We start from the raw sequence: 16,071 nt of genomic DNA, 5'->3' as shown, positions 1-16,071 counted from the left end.
CCACCAAACAAATGAGCCAAACCTCATCTGCTGTCTCGTCTTAGAAAGCACTTCACCATGCCCCTCTGTTTAAAGCATCATGAGTCAACACTGTAAGTTCCTGTCTTTGCCATGGTCACTCACATTTTCTGTATCCCACAGCCAGTCTCTGGGGCCACCTGCAGTGTCTGCCATGTTTTTCACAGCCTGCTTTAAGCTGTACCATTTTATAGCAAACTCAGTTAATAGAGTATACACTAAAAAACCCGACTGGCACAGTACTGCTTTGTGCCTGGCGTTGGTTTCTGCTCCACTTGAATTTGGCAAGCCCTCTCACAAAGGTGGGCCAAGATGTACAGCCCTCTTTCCATGCAAAATTACATTCCAGGGTTTAGCTGAGGGCCATATAAAACTTTAATATTGCTACTAAGCTAAATTGAGTTTAAGACAACCTATACTTAATCTATACCTTTTGCTCACCTGAGCTGCATTTGAGGGATATTGTTTGTCTGCTTTTTACTCATGTAAAAACATATAGTTTTAACTAATAGTTTTGTTTGACTTGACATGGATTTCATATGTTGAAACATACATGTACAGTATAGATCAGAAGATATAAATGAAGTAAAATAAGGGAATAGAATAAGGGTCCTCTCAGGCTTTTTCAAAGGGGACTGTGTGCATCCATTGATTGTTGAAAACAACCTGGATAGATATAAAGATGAACCATTTCCAAGAAAAAATTTAATTTATTGAATTAAATAACAAAAATCATCACAGTACTTAAAAATTCAGACACTAAACTATGTAATGCATTCCTTTTGTGTATCTCAAAAGAAGCATGATTGTGTTGCTTAATAAATGTGTGGCCAGCCTACAGAGTCGCTGTGGCATGGTTTAGATTGATATCGGGTCGGCGTGGTTCAGTTAGTAGGGCAGTCATCCATCAATCCTAGTATTGGTGGTTCGACTCCTGGTTCTTCCTAGATACATGTCAAGGTGTCCTTGGACAAGGCAGTGCACTCTAGGTGCTGATGGTGTTCCCATCTAGAATGAATGCATTCTCACACCACACTGCATAAATGAAATGGAATATTTTCTTTATTGTCAATACAGTGTACAGTGCACAGACAAGGACATTCACACATCAATCAATTCTCACTTCTTGCTCTCTACTTCTGGGACATGCAGCATGAAAGGGCACCCATGACTAATGACTCAAATACAGAACCTGTTTTAACCTATTTTCACATTATGTTGGAATTAATCTATTATATGATCTCATATGATTTTTAATCAATGTTTGTATAGGATGTAATCATATTAACCTTTATAGTTGCTTGATTTTAATGTTTTGACAAAAGTAACCCTCAAATGTTTGGTGTCATTGCAACCAGCAAGATTTCAGCAATTTATATCTGAAACATGCACTGTAAAATAACATACAGTTTTGAGTTCCACAAAGTGACTTTACAACATGACTAAATCTCGTAAAACATCTGACTTGGGGAGTGACCATCATCACTTCATTTTCCATATTTTTCCTTTCAAATATTCCTCTCAATATGTACTTGGTTTCATTTAGCATACACCATTACTTGGTTTTGTTTATTTACTGATATATGTTACATTAGTGATAGGGTACACGCAGGAGGAGCTGGGGTTCAAACCACCAACCATGTGACAAGTGCATGACCCACTCTATCTTCTGGAAGACAGTCACCCTTGTGAACTGAACCCCAGAAGGCCACTGCCTCACATGGCAGCTCTGCTGGTATGAGTGTTTATGTGTGGCCTAAAACATCTACAGAATGAAAGTGTTATATGTAACTGTTGCATTGAAAGATTTTTTTTTTTTAATTACTCTTTCTTTAGCTAAATTGTAGTTACTATTAAACTATTAAAAGAGGTATAAAACCAAAGTTTATTGTAGCAACTTAGTTGAACTATTATTTAAATTATTTAACATTATTATTTGTAAATGTATTTATTTCACATTTTATTATTTTAAACATGTCATTAGTGGGGCTCTATAGCCAAATCAGCATACTGCATTAAATTTTCTTACAGTGACTGTGGTTTCTCGCAGCTTCCTGATGAGACATATATTTAGCAGATGTAGTTTTGTCTTCATTTTACTAACAGAGCTGCCTTTAGCTTCACACTCAAGGCAGGTTATCAACTATGCAGTAGAGATCTTGCCTTGACTTTCTTGTACTTTATCTGCAATGAAGACCAGACAAGCCTAGCCTTTGTACCGTACTTTTTAGCATTCTACATTCCTCTGTTGAACTTCGTGCTGTATAATTCAAAAGCAAAGACAAGTTCCTCAAGTATGCAGCAGTTTTAAGTTACAAATTCACAGAAAGTAGGAGAAAGGAAGAGGGGAAGTTGGAGGACAGAATACTAGAAGCGTGCACTTCCAAAGTTTGTACAGTAGAGGGATTTGAAGGCATAGCAGCTCATCATGCACCCAACCAACGTATTGCTCTACTCTCCTCATGCTGCTCTCTGCTCACATCTCCTCTGCATTGCTCAGGGGCACTGAGGCTTCCCCTGACATACAGTAATACAGCATGTGATAATCAGCTTGCTGCAACTTGATTCCTCTGCTCGTGTACTAATGTAATGTGGGCATGGCTGCTTGTACGTGTGCGCACTCTCAATGGCATCTGATCCTTTGTATCTGCCTTGTATTACACTATGTAGACTCAAACATGCATTTATATATACGCAGTTTGGTTTGCTCTTGTTTTTCTACAAGTAAAAGAACCAGATGTCCTTAAAATGGTTGGTGTAATGTGTGTGTGTGTTTGAAACTTTCTTCTTCATATTAGCTAGTTAGTATGAGATAACAAGGAGTGAAGTGAAGACTCTTTGAAGACTGTCTTTAAAAGAGCACGGCTCATCATACACAATATGTGCATGTGCGTGAGGGGGGAGGGGTGCATGAATAACTTGCTACGTTGCAGTCTGCTTTAACCTACACATCAAGGTCTTTCCTCTTGATTGGCCCTCAAGGCATCTCCGTGACTTTCACCCTGTCAATTTGAAAGTTTACAAAGTTCTTCCTCCATTTTCTGTCTTTAAAAGCTGTCACTGTCAGTTTGGTTATTGCTGATAACTTTTTTTTTCCTGTGGTGTAGAAGCGTAGGCTGTGAAGTTACTAGATTGCATGAAATTCTGTTTTAAAAAGGTATTGCTTACCATCTTGTTAAACTTACCATGATAAGATATAATGACTCTGATGAATCTTTTTTAGCCTTGTCTAGTATTAGTGGATGCATAGTATGTGGTATAGTAATAGTATAAAAGCACGTCTACTGTATGTTTACTGAGCCTGGGCTGCAGAATTTTTCTCATATGACTGAAACTGCCACAATCTAAGGGTTTTTGGACTATGGTTACCTGCAATTCAGCTTAGTTAACTTTAACATGATCATTCATTGGGGTATGATAATATCTAAATTTGAAATAATTATACTCAGGATATAATTCTGATCATTAAAGTTGTTTTTTTTTTACATATGGTAGCTGTGATAAATTGTAACAGGTATTATAGGTATTATATTAAACATGACAAAAACAAGGCCTGTAAGAGGAGAAAGCAAACAAAGGGGTTGCTTTTTTGTTGTTGAGCTTTTTTACTGAGCGAAAGAGGTCTTAATTGGGGCTCAATTTGGTTCTGTTCTTGTTTTGTTTTTCTATTCTCACAGAAGTGACTGTGATGTGTTTTGATCAGTGTCCCAGCAGGTTGGTAGACAGGCCTGCATGTCACAGACCTGTTCCAGCTGGGTTACACTACCATCTTTATGTGTCTATGTGTATATGCATGTGTGTTTGATGGCCAATGAGGGGAGGACCTCAAAGAGCCTGCAGAGACAGAGCAGACAACCTCTCGTCATTATTCTCTGGGAGGCTGAGCCTGACATGGGCACTGTTAGATGGAACACATACACACTGTCCAGACACTCAGTGGGATTCCCTAGTCATTTGTCTGTGACATAAACCACACACACACACACACACAGTCTGTACCGCTGGTGGCAATCTCGAGTCATTTAGCGCCAGTCTCAGAGTGAGCCTGGCTCAGATGCTGATCAAAGTCGCAGTCTCGCCTCACAACGGAGAGAGGAGAGAAAGAGAAGCATGAAGACAGACTGAAAAATAAGAGACTGTAGAAGAGGTACAAAAGAGATTTGGCAAGGTGGGGATTCATAAAATCTGAGCAGAGAAGTGCATAAAAGATGCTGTATAAGGAGGAAAATATTTGTAATTTAAAAGGAAAAAACAAAACAGGAGTGAAAATAGAAAAAGACATTTTAGAAAAACTGAGAGATGAGTGGTACTGCACTGTGTTCAAACACCAACGTATGTGGAGCTACAGCAAGGTTGGGATCCAGCCAACTTCAAGTTGAGACCTCGGAAACTTTAAATGCCGTTATTTTCCCCTTTAGCAAGGCCAACTACTGAGGCACACACACTCACACGTACCTGTGTATCCAGAGCCCTGCTGAGGAGTACAGACATAGCAAGCTTTGGGTCTAATACCCAGGGAGTTGCTCCTGAAGTTAAAGCAGCCTGTCTGGCTGAAGAGGGAGGGAAACAGAAAACGGAGAGGAAGAGCTAGAATCAGAGAGTGGAGCAAAACCTATAGTGAAGTTTAGAGTGGTAAGGTGCAACAGCATGATTGAGAAAGAGATTTGGAAACACTTCTGTTTCTATGATATGTCTAGGCAATCTCTCCATTTTCTTTTTTTATTGTCAAAATATCATTGTTTTCAAATCTATCTAAAAACAAAAATCAATATGCTGAACATGAATTAACTTCAATCAATTACATACATCTGCAGCACTGGTTTTGTTCAGAAATAAAATATGAGGTGCAGATATTCAAAGGATTGTCATTATTTAAACTAAAGTCCTTTGTAAAACAATTAGTTTTTATGATTCTTCATAATATTAACTTTTTGCTGTTACGTGTAGATAGATAGATTTTATTTATTATCATCTCTTAGTCTACTGTAGACCACTGTTACAGACCTGGAAGTCTGAATCTATCATTGATTGTATATTTGTCTTCCAGCATGGCACAAAAAATGTACTGCACAATAGGAGACCTACTTTAAACAGAGAAAGCCAACCACCACCCTAGACCAATAGCAACATACTATCTCACCTTTCGTTATTGATGACATCGGAGATAAAGAAGAAAATAACATGTCTAGATAACAATAAATGTTAAGATACCGCAACAGACAGAAATGCATCTTTACACATAGCTGCGCACAGCTCCTCTGTGTGTAAAGCTCATGTGTGTTAGTCGTCATCTGGATTATTACTAAATTAGATTTTTATTTTATGATCTCACCTTGCCAGTGTGTTCTCCTAGCTGTCCAGGCTTTTGAACTGCAGCAGTACCTGACAGCCTTGGCGAGTTACAGTAAGGAGTAGGAGGACTTGCTGATGAGATGTCAGACCTGTCAGTTATCATACTGCAAGACACGCTCCCAAATTACCCAGTGCATAAAGATTGACTGTCCTTCTCCGGCGGGAGGGGTATTAATTTACTCCTTAAATTAAAATTCCTCTTTCTTGTGTGTTGCTAATAATTTAGGTTGTTGGACTGTTCAGTGATTGACGGTCCTTCCATCCAGAACCACAGGTAGGTGAAATAGTGGGTAGTAGGTTTGACTGATGACAATCAATGCAGAGCTATTAAGTGCTGTATTAGCATGAAGCCTTTCTCAGTGCAACAGAATTTACAGATGAAATCCCCCACATTTAAAATCTAATTTTATTTTTTACAGTTTTTTTTAAACATCCTGTTTTAAAATCAATTATGTTTTACTGAGTAATTAAGTAATTACCACCTGTACAATGCTACAAAATCAGCCACAACGTCCCTGTAATGAATCCCTTTGTGAATCTTGAAATATTCAGTTTTTGTTGACGTGTCAGAGAGGAATTGATTCAACTCAGATTTGTTTTTATTTTTATTTTTTATTTTTTTGACCAGAGCTGGTCTTGTTGATGTACTGCATTGCATTATATTGAGAGGTATTGAACACTGTTGTGATTCAAAATGGCCCAGCTTCATCGTGTAGGAGCCTGTGTTGTTTCAGAGGCGTGCTTGGTATACAAGTACGATTCCCTGTGGATAGCCCACCAGAAGATAAGGGGACAGAGAAAATAGTTTCATCAACTTTTGATAAGTCCATTCTCAAAGAAAACCCTATTGACAATACTGATATACTGATAATAAATCTGTATCAGTTGCTGTATCTGAACATAGACTTTCACAAAGCCAGTGAATCACAGTGGTATAAAACCTAATATTGATTTCTTTTTTCTTTTACCTTCAGTTTTATTCTTGATTGAACAGAAGTCATGCTGGCACAAAGATCACAGCAGCTCAGCTTCTCTGCCGGCAGATAACAATATAGAAAACAAACTCAAGAAAAATACAAAGAGAAGGCTGAGGACAAAGCATTTTATTGAAGATCAAAAAATATGTCGTCGATGTACATGGATGTAGAGACAGAAGTGAAAGACCAACAAGAAATAAATGTGATGGTCTTGAAAAATGACAAACACAAAATGAAAAAGTAAAAGAAAGAATAGAGAAGAGATCACTAAAGCATAGCAAGAGAGTTCAGTGAAAGAAGAGACAATTAGATCTAAATAAAGCAGATATTAGATGTTTAGAGGCAGAAGCTGGTATAACTGAAACAAATACTGGAACAGGCATTCTCTATAGGCTGTGGGAAAGAGGAAGAAATGAGTAAGTCTGAATAAGTAGAGATTAACCTTGTGATAAGCACTGATGTAAAGCGGGAGAGACATTACAATAAAATAAACCAGAGAAAGAGAAATATACAGAAAATATGATTAGTAAACATAATGGCAGAAGCGAGGAGAGAAAATGATGAAGTGGAGGCAGATGAAGGATTAGGGGAGATGGGGAAGTGAGCCCTTGTGAGAGAGAAAGATGGAGAAGAAAGTTGAGGGCACCTGAGGGCGGGGAGAGAAACGAAGAGGGGTGGAGGAGGCAACAGGCAAGATAGGAGAAAGATGGTGTGAGAAAAAGGCGAGTACTGGAGGACGAAATTCAAGAATGGAAAAATGAGTGGAATTGGTTGTAGAGGAAGGATTAGAGATGGACAGAGGACGAAGTTAGGTGGAGAAGGTAAGAGATAGCAGCCCCCTGAGCAGTCAGCCCTAATGAAGAAGAACGAGGGGCCTCAGCTGCTTGCCGGACCAGCTACTGACCGCACACACAGAAAGTTTGACACACTCTTATTTAAGTATGTACTCCTATGACAGAAAATTTATGAAGCGAACAACTAGTCGAACTTCACATTCACCTCATTGCTATGCATGGCTAAATATTACAAAGTGTCTGTAGCTTTCTTTAAACTAGCTCTAATTAAGAACCAGAGTTTATCTCAGTTTTTATATTTATTCTGACAGAAACTGTCTCAGATTAAAAACTCAGTTTCACTGCAAGCTTCTGCATTAGTGTAGGTTGCTCTAATTGGGACTAAAGTCTTGCTGTGTTTTTATATTCTGCTATAAAATGTTGAACTTTCTTACAAAACTGATGTACCATGGCACTTTTTATCCTTTGACACTGTATTTATGACTGTGTGCTTTAAGCACTGTGACTTCTGCCTGGATAAAATCAGAATAAAATTAATAAGTAAAAGAAGAAAAATCTTAAACTGTAACAAATTCTTCTGTACTAGTTGGCCATGTTTTTTTGCAGGGTATCTAAATTGATTTTAAAAAGGTGACATTCATTTGGAGCTTCGTTTTTTTTACAATTCTTGTTTTTCTTCAGCTTTCAGTTAGATGTCTGCGTGTGTCTCATTAGCTGGGACTGCCTACAGACAAAGAAAAAAATCCTTTAGGGATTCTTGAACTATTTTTTTCCATTCTAGCTCACAGTTTGGAATAAAAGTTGATAAAGACTCACCAGAACACAGTTGTGTACTGAGCAGTGCTGTGATGAAGGTCAGTCGACCGAAAGTTGTTGTTTTTTTTCTTTCTAACTGTAATAATTAATTCCAAAATGTGGACATTAGTATTTTTAACTGCCACCAACCATGTTGCATCACATGGGCTCACACAAAAAACAAATACTCCAAATAAACAAATAATACAAACAAAATCATAAATATGTTAGGCTGTTAATTTTACAAACAATAACATTAATGACTGGACCGTATCTGCAGCTGGTATCTGCAGCTCGTGTTTATTTTCCCCTTTGTAGCTGTAGGTTTCATTTATGACTTTAGCTGCCACAAATTTGTCCAAACATACTAAAGCGTAGTCATTAACAGCACTGACCTGGGTGTGTTTTCTGAGCTCTACATTTTGAGAGTATGTTTGCCCCTCATTCAATTTTGTCTGTATGACCCTTGAGTGTGTTTTTGTGTATCAGTGTGAAGAGTTTGCCGCTGGAGTCATAGGTTTTTGACTCATTGAAAAACAGCCAAATTTGTTACCAGGAATAGAGGGATGGAGTCAAGGGTGGTCATTAATGTTAGTGTAAACACACACATGCCTGTTTTTACAGCTGTCTTTGTGAGGACATTCACTGACATCATTCCTGCCATATCCCCTTACCCTAACATTAACACCACAACAGCAACAACACCTTTTAATATTGTGGTGGTGGATATCGGGTCGGCATAGAAAACCTTCAGCAGTCAACCCCATACCAGCAAACAGAGACGCACTGTGTGTTCTGACGCTTGTGGCCAGCATTAAATTTTCCCCATGCTGACCGCTTTACTTTAAAAATCACTAGGTAGTGTTAATGTTGCCGCTGATTGGAGTCAGTATGTGGAGCACCTCACTGTTCCTGTGTATAATTACTTGAATTCAAACATTCACACACACAAACTGTGGGTTTGAGTAGAGTTTTTTGTCAGTTGGTTTAACTGAATGTTCATCGGTTTGTTTTTGCTCAAGTCTCTTTTTATCCATCTTTAATGAATCTTACTTCATCTGTCAATTTTGTTTTTCTGCCTCTGTCTCCTTTAAACCAACACCTTTCATCTAGCGTCTATGTCTGTCTTTAACTCTTTTTTTTTTCTTTCTGTCTGCTCCACTCTCTTTGTCTCTCTTGTTTTATTCCATATTGCCTCTTATCTGTTTCTCTTTTTCTAAAGTCTCTTTATTTTTCTTGATCGCTCACTTCATTTCTCTCTCCCTGCTATGCAGTTGACTTATTGTTTTCATTTTCATGTTGGCAGTTGTTCCCTCCGTCATAAACCAGCAGCGTTGCCTCCTTTCAAGCTGGCATCGATCATTGTACAGCCGATCACAACCAATCACCACTGAGCGTCATTATCTTCTGTTGCTCTTTCTCTTTTGTTGTTCGTCTGTCTTGTATTGTGTGCCCTGTGAGTTGTATATTTTCATCTAGCCATTCAGTATTCCAGTGAAATAACAGCCCTGTACATTTAGGTATTTAGGTAGTGAATTAAGTTTTTCTTTTCTTGTTCCTTGGAATATAAACTGTTCCGAAAAATTGCTCATTCAAACATAAAGCTCAGGGTTTTCTAAGAAAACCACATCACAAAACTTTCTTAAGAAACCAGAGCCTCACTCTTGTTGTAGCAAAAAAAAATTAAAATTTTACCATTAGAGTATGTGGCCGCGTGCATGAGCTGACTTTACAATGTTCCCAGCCAGTTTTGTGTAAAATAGTTCAAGCAGGAATGTGTTATTGAACTTGCCATTAGTTGAAGTTTAATCCTTTCAGCATCAAGGTTAGGATAAGTCGTACAATAAGATGTGATGGCATAGTATTTTCTCATACTATTATTGTCAAGATTTAGTACTGACATCAATTTAAGGTTGATTTTTGCTTTACTTTACCCACCACTGTGCATGGTTTGCTTGGTGTCCAAGTCTTTTGTGGCTTTGGAGGGAGCGGGAAAAAAATAACCCATAGCTGATGAAGTTGAGTAAAGCACTATTCGAGTGTAAACAGCAATGCTTGTCCACTTACATACGATTGCTGTTAGTGGCCCCATTGTGTGCATACTATTAATATTGTTTTTTTAAATGTAGCTGTTCTGCCTTACATCTTCCCGTTTTCTTACACATGGAACTTTGTCAAACCAACTTTGAAGTTTGTCTTCTTCTTTGAGAGATGTAACACTTGCTCAGTCACTATTTGCCACCTGTCTTTCTGTTCCTACTGTATATTGCACTTTCCCCCTCTCCCTCCCCTGTATTCACAGCTCTCTCTCTTTTGTTGTGCTGTAGTGTCCAATCGAACAGAAATCTAGAGCCTTTGCTTCCCCTTTCATCTGCCTCATGGCCCCCGGTGACCCTCAAACTCCCTTAAAGCTTTCAAATGAGGGAAGAGTTGGGGGTGTGGAGAAATAAAGAGAGGGAGAGAGCCAAGGGTACTCATAACGGCCTTCTGAGGGAGGCACTTTGACCAGTTTTTTACCCCTCGCTTGCTATATTCTGACCTTTCTGAACACCACCATGACTGTCGGCTCGTGCAATCAGACCCCCTACTCTCCCTGTCTTTCTGCATTCACTGATGGGGGTCCCGATAATAATTCAACACAGCCCTGTATTGTGTTCCATTGAAAGCCACCTTGGCTACATAAGCAATTGACACACCTCGTTGATTTTTTTTTTTTTCTGTGCACATTTCACACCAATATTCTGGTCAGCATTTTATCGCCCCTTTTCTCCCGCGCTTAGGAATAGGTTTTGTGGAACAAAGACCACCGGCTGGGATAAGAGAGCACAACAGCAGGGCTTTTAGGTGGGTTTTTCAGCGGCTTTTGTTGCCTCAAAGCAGCCGCAACATTATCGGAACAGTCTACTTTGTACCAGCCTCAATTTTGTATCCCATTGTCCTTCAATCCATCTGTCTTTCCACCTCCTCTTTCTCTTTATGAGTTGAAGCCTGCCTCTCCTTTGTGATTGCTCTCCAATTCAGACCCAAATTCATCCAAAGAGATCGATTCTTTTTCTTCTCTGGCATTTTTGTAAATAAATAAATACTGTTGTGTTATTGTTTGCTCCCAGAGCTGTGTTGACAAGTTCACTTTAACGTGAAACTTGTGCGGTTTTGTTTATTTATTTTTATTTATTTTATAGTTGTACGGCAGTTATTTACAGTTCTTAAACTAGCAGTTCTATCAAAGGCAACTGGCTGCTGTTTGCATTATGCTTAAAATATGTAAGATTTTTTTGGATCAGATTGTTTTTTGGTCTGATTATTTGAAAATATAATTAACAATTTAATTGATATTAGAAATATTGACTTGTTGCCTTTGGAGTTCGCGTTTTTGCTACAAGTGGAGAACATTTGATTATCTAGCTAACCTGACATGGACTTTGTTAGTGGAGACAATTTTTGCAGTACGTGTTCTCCTCCACATCCCTATCCATCTCCATCCTTCCAACCTTCAACAGTGGAGTGGTCAGGCCTATCAACCACTGAGCCTCAGCCTATCACCTGGGAGCCCCAATTGCCTGCCAGTCATCAGATAAAATGGATTTCCAATTGAGTCAAGGCTCCAAGGCTGGGTCAGGCAGAATGGAGAACAGGCAAACTTCTGCTGCTTCTGTGTCTCTTCTATTGGTTATTTGTTTTTTGTTTTTTTCTTTTTTCTTACATCTCCTACTGTGTTTGGCCTTCTTCACTATCCACTACCCTCACTCTGTCTCACTGGTGTACAGTGAAATGAAAAAAGGCTTGTTGTAAAAGACCAAATAGCAGCGAACTGCCATTGTTCTTGCTTTGAGTTATATAGTTTGAGTTATATATATTTACTTCTAAAGTTAGCAGTTCTAAACATTATACTTAAACAAATGATGTAGCTTATGATACACAGACATCAAGTATGCTTCAATACAGTGACAAAGACATCCAAAGTGAAACCTGTGCCAAATGAATGTGCAGAACAAATTCCGCTGTCTTTACAGAATCTATGTATATTGTCTGATAAGTATATTATATTGAGTCAGTCCCATTTATAACGCCCTACTGCTGTAAATACTAATAAAAGGATCCCTTACACCCCTCTTCAGTTAAAAAATGTAAACAGTTAATAGAGCAGTAATGAACACAATTACAGTTACTGTATGCCATGCCATCAAGACAATTCTGTGGGTTCTGAATTAATTTGCTAGTAAATGTCCAGTGTTACATTAAATTTCACTGTTCAGTTAAGGGAATGTACAGTTTTCAGTGTGTGAAAAAGGCATATAATTTCTTGAATGGTAATTATAACAGTCTCAGGGGAACAGTTAGTTAGTAAGTTACACCATACTACTCACGGATTCAGGTCTACAATCATTTGACAGGTATTTTCTCATGTTTCCTTTTGTTGTTATATTATGTTTTGCCTCCTCATTTGCGTCCATGAGAAGCTGCTTAAATTGGGAGAAGGGGCACAGCTCTTCTACATCTCTTTATCAGTGAATCTTTGGTTGGCAATAGGTTCTTGTATATAATTAGTTACACCTCACTTGACATGCTTGACATACTTTTCATCCTGCTTTAGCCACAGTGAAGTTAGGTCAAGTCTGACTTTATTTAGTTATCCTGAATATCTTTATTCTGCTTTTGTAAAATACCTCAGGAGTGGGCAAACCTGGTCCTCAAGGACAACTTCCCTGCTTGTTTTCCCTTTTTTTTCTGCTGATTGTTCCTCATTCAGTTCAGTTCAGTCAATCAGAAGCCAGAAGATACCATTTCGGATGAGGGTGAAGTGGGGGAAAACAAAGTTAATTGGTATCTTCCAGCTTCTGATTGACTGAACACTCCTGATCAAGGTAATCAGAAACAAGTGGTTGCCCACGCTGACCTAGACTAAAAATGTGCCAGTGTAAACATAGTTGGACCAATGCAACATGTAACTTTAGTAGCTAGATTTCTGAGGTTCTCCTTTCTTCTCCTTTCTTTTCTTTGAAATAACACATTATTACCTTACACTGCAAGGTCATTTGCCATAAGACTTACAGAGGAGGTTGAGGAGGTTTATTTTCTGTATAATTAAAGAGTGTCAATGAGAAAACCAAGAATAAAAGGTTTACAGAGGTATATAGTAAAATCTCTTCTTTAAATTATGATTTCAAAGATCTTTAAAGTTTCTTATTGCATGAACTTCCTTCAATTTGAAGGCACTGCACAAACAACGCTGACACAAGAACTATACATCAGAAAGACTATATTTAACCTTACAAATTGTGATACTTCAGGTTAAAGGTCACCACCTCACGTCATTTGGTTTGTCTTTCTCTATGCTTGCAAGCGCCAAATTATTCTTTCCCTCTTCCTTTGAACATGCATTAGCCGTCTCAGGCACAAATGTACTCTACACACACACATTTATGAGAGCATCTGCTGCTTTGTTTTTCAAGTGGGTACTTGGTGTTTATAACCTGTACTGAGCATTCAGTGAAGGTAAATTAAACAGTTTAACAATGGTAATGAAAAATAATAAGCCTTCTCAAGTTGGAATTTACGTCATTGTACTATATACTCTACATACAGTGGACGTTTCTGTACTACGTGTACAGCAGGTATAAATGAAAATGAAATTAATAAGTGGGGATGGGAGAGAATAGGATAGTAAAGAGAGAGCAGTATTTGAGAGGAGAAGAGAAGATATGGAAAACAGAGTGAGATAAGATGCGAGGACAGAAGAGTAAAGCCATATTGATCACCCTGTGAGACCGTGTGTGGTTTAATGGTTTTACTTTGACAGCTGGAGGGAAATCTGCAATGCTTAGAAGATGTTCTCGCTCTACCTACTCACACACATACAGTATGCAGTCCATACTGTAAAAATACACTCTATCTGTCTCTCTACGAGCTGACTTCAGATCAGTAAACTCCCGTTCTGTGTTTAGTTTAGTGGATTGCATTGTTCCGCATCGCCTACTGGAGCTATATGACTGCAGTCTAGTGGTCATTCTAAAATCACCCTAAGCCCTACTGCTGTGCAGTGAACGTGCTTGATTTCTGACTTGGAAACCAAAGCTAATTTACAGATTTACAGGGATTTTTTTGTGTTAATTTAATGATTTAAAGACCTTGGATAAATAGTAGATGCAACCCCTTTTACTGGGAAAGCTCATAGTTACAAGCATGTGATATGTTTTCATTGTATAAATCATAATTAATGGAAAATTTACTTCTTTTTTTTGTATGGGTCTACTATCAGGGAATATAAAAGGGAAAGGATTCAAAGAGATATTTCTCAAATATTGCTCAATAAAACAAACCTAATATTAATGCACAATACTGTATATGTATGTTATCCTTCAAGCCAGGCCAAGTATTAAAATAGCTGCTATTATGGCTGATACACTGTTACCCAGATGTTTTTATCAACACACATCTCTTTTTTTCAATAATCCAGTGTTGGTCAGGCTCTACTACAAATGCATGTTCAAAGAATAACTTGCAATCCTTATGCTTCTTGAAAGTGAGATGGCACATGAAAGGACATGTCAAAGGCCATATGATTGGTGCCAGCCAATAACACACAATATGTTAATGCACTTAATTTCCTATTCCCAACTTTGCTTCTATTAAAAATGCAAAACATGTTGTGTAGACTAACTAATTGACCGGCTAATGGAAGGAGATGGTACTGGTCTGATGCCATTAACAGAGTTTACCAACTGTAGAAGAGGTCTTGTAATTAGAGCTTCATTGCATCAGAGTTTTCATTTTTCCTCATGTTCTGTTTGTAATAACATTTGAACTGAAAAATGATTTACTCACACAAATCCCAAATGCAGACAGCACAAACAAAGAGAATCACCAGACAAGGTGAGGTTAGCCGACTTCCTCATCTTGTGGTCCACCTTCTGTAGTTGAAAAAGCCTTTTGAGTAGTGATGTGGAGCTGAGTGACATCGATCAACAGGTTCACTTCTCTCCATTAGGGAGATAATCCCTACTATTACCAGGGTTGACCTTTCAGTTGCGGTCATTTAAAGCTGCAAGAGTATGCACAAAACATGGACACTTCTTGCACCTAAGAGCATCTCAAAGGTCAGAGGGTGTCACAGGAGCACAAATCATTCATGTTTTTTCTCTCTTTTTCTCTTAGAACCTGCTGGTAAACCATGGATGAAGAGTGAGAGGAAAAGGGTAAAACAGTTACTTGACAAAGACTTTTACTTTGGCACTAAGAGCAGCGCTTGTCAAATTCCTGCTTTGAATTACAAGAAAGTTGATTTGCTGTTAGCATGCCTTGTTTTTATAGCATTCTTATTATTCTATTTATCTGCAAAATCATCTGGTAAATCTACTCTCTTATTCTGCACTAGTAAATTCTACAGGGCAGCTTTTGGAAAGAAAAAAAGTGTTTTTGTGTGTTAGGTGCATGGTCTGAGTCAGCGCACTTTTCATTTTAATCATTCAAATGGTCGGCAGAAAGTATTTCTAAGATTGACTTGTAAAGATGCATTCAGGGTCACTCCACCATCAGCTGAATGTGTAATTCAGTTTACGTCCAAGCCTCTGCTACTTTTATACAGATCTAAAGGAAGAAAAGCATTTCAAGTTTGAGCTGAATCACTTGCATAGGTACCGTCCTTGTTTTGCTGTTTAGCTAAAAGAAAGAACTGATTGAGATATATTGCTTGAGTTTAATGGTTTTATATATTTTCTAACAGTGCAGGAATAAGCTCAGGTAATCCTGGCCATAACTTTAATTCATCATACCTGTGATGTATTATATGATTTTATTAAACTATTCTGATCTTGATCATGTCTTTAGTTTTTTTTTCCTTTATCCCCCTTGAATTAGAATATATGCTATTAAATTATTTGTTGTGTTTCTTATAGTTGTAATGCCCAGAAAGTTTTATTTTTACTGAGTAATTAATCACCTCCTCAGAATAAATCAAACCACTATCCTTTCAGAGCAACTTTCCCACTGAAATAATAATGCTTCACAAAACAAAAATGTAATGAGTCATATGTACTTCTCTTATTATATCCATGGTAGCAGCTTTAACTACAGTATAAGATTTTTAGAAGCATGAGGAATCCAATTCTTGAGATTTGACACCATCTGAAACTGTC

At 38.0% G+C, this 16,071-nt stretch overlaps 1 protein-coding gene across 1 annotated transcript in view; it reads left to right on the top strand.

The window, feature by feature from the left end:
* Positions 1–15,751, top strand: part of chchd6a (coiled-coil-helix-coiled-coil-helix domain containing 6a) — a 53,058-nt gene extending 37,307 nt beyond the window's left edge. Inside the window, exon 8 of the mRNA XM_026368420.1 lies at positions 15,092–15,751. Within this exon, the coding sequence (XP_026224205.1) occupies positions 15,092–15,115 (24 nt within the window). The 3' untranslated portion in view covers positions 15,116–15,751. The remainder of the gene's footprint in view (positions 1–15,091) is intronic.
* The last annotated feature ends 320 nt before the right edge of the window (positions 15,752–16,071 follow it).

Source organism: Anabas testudineus, chromosome 7 (genome assembly GCF_900324465.2).
Source record: "Anabas testudineus chromosome 7, fAnaTes1.2, whole genome shotgun sequence".
NCBI lineage: Eukaryota > Metazoa > Chordata > Actinopteri > Anabantiformes > Anabantidae > Anabas > Anabas testudineus.
This window is presented reverse-complemented; position numbering and strand designations above follow the sequence as displayed.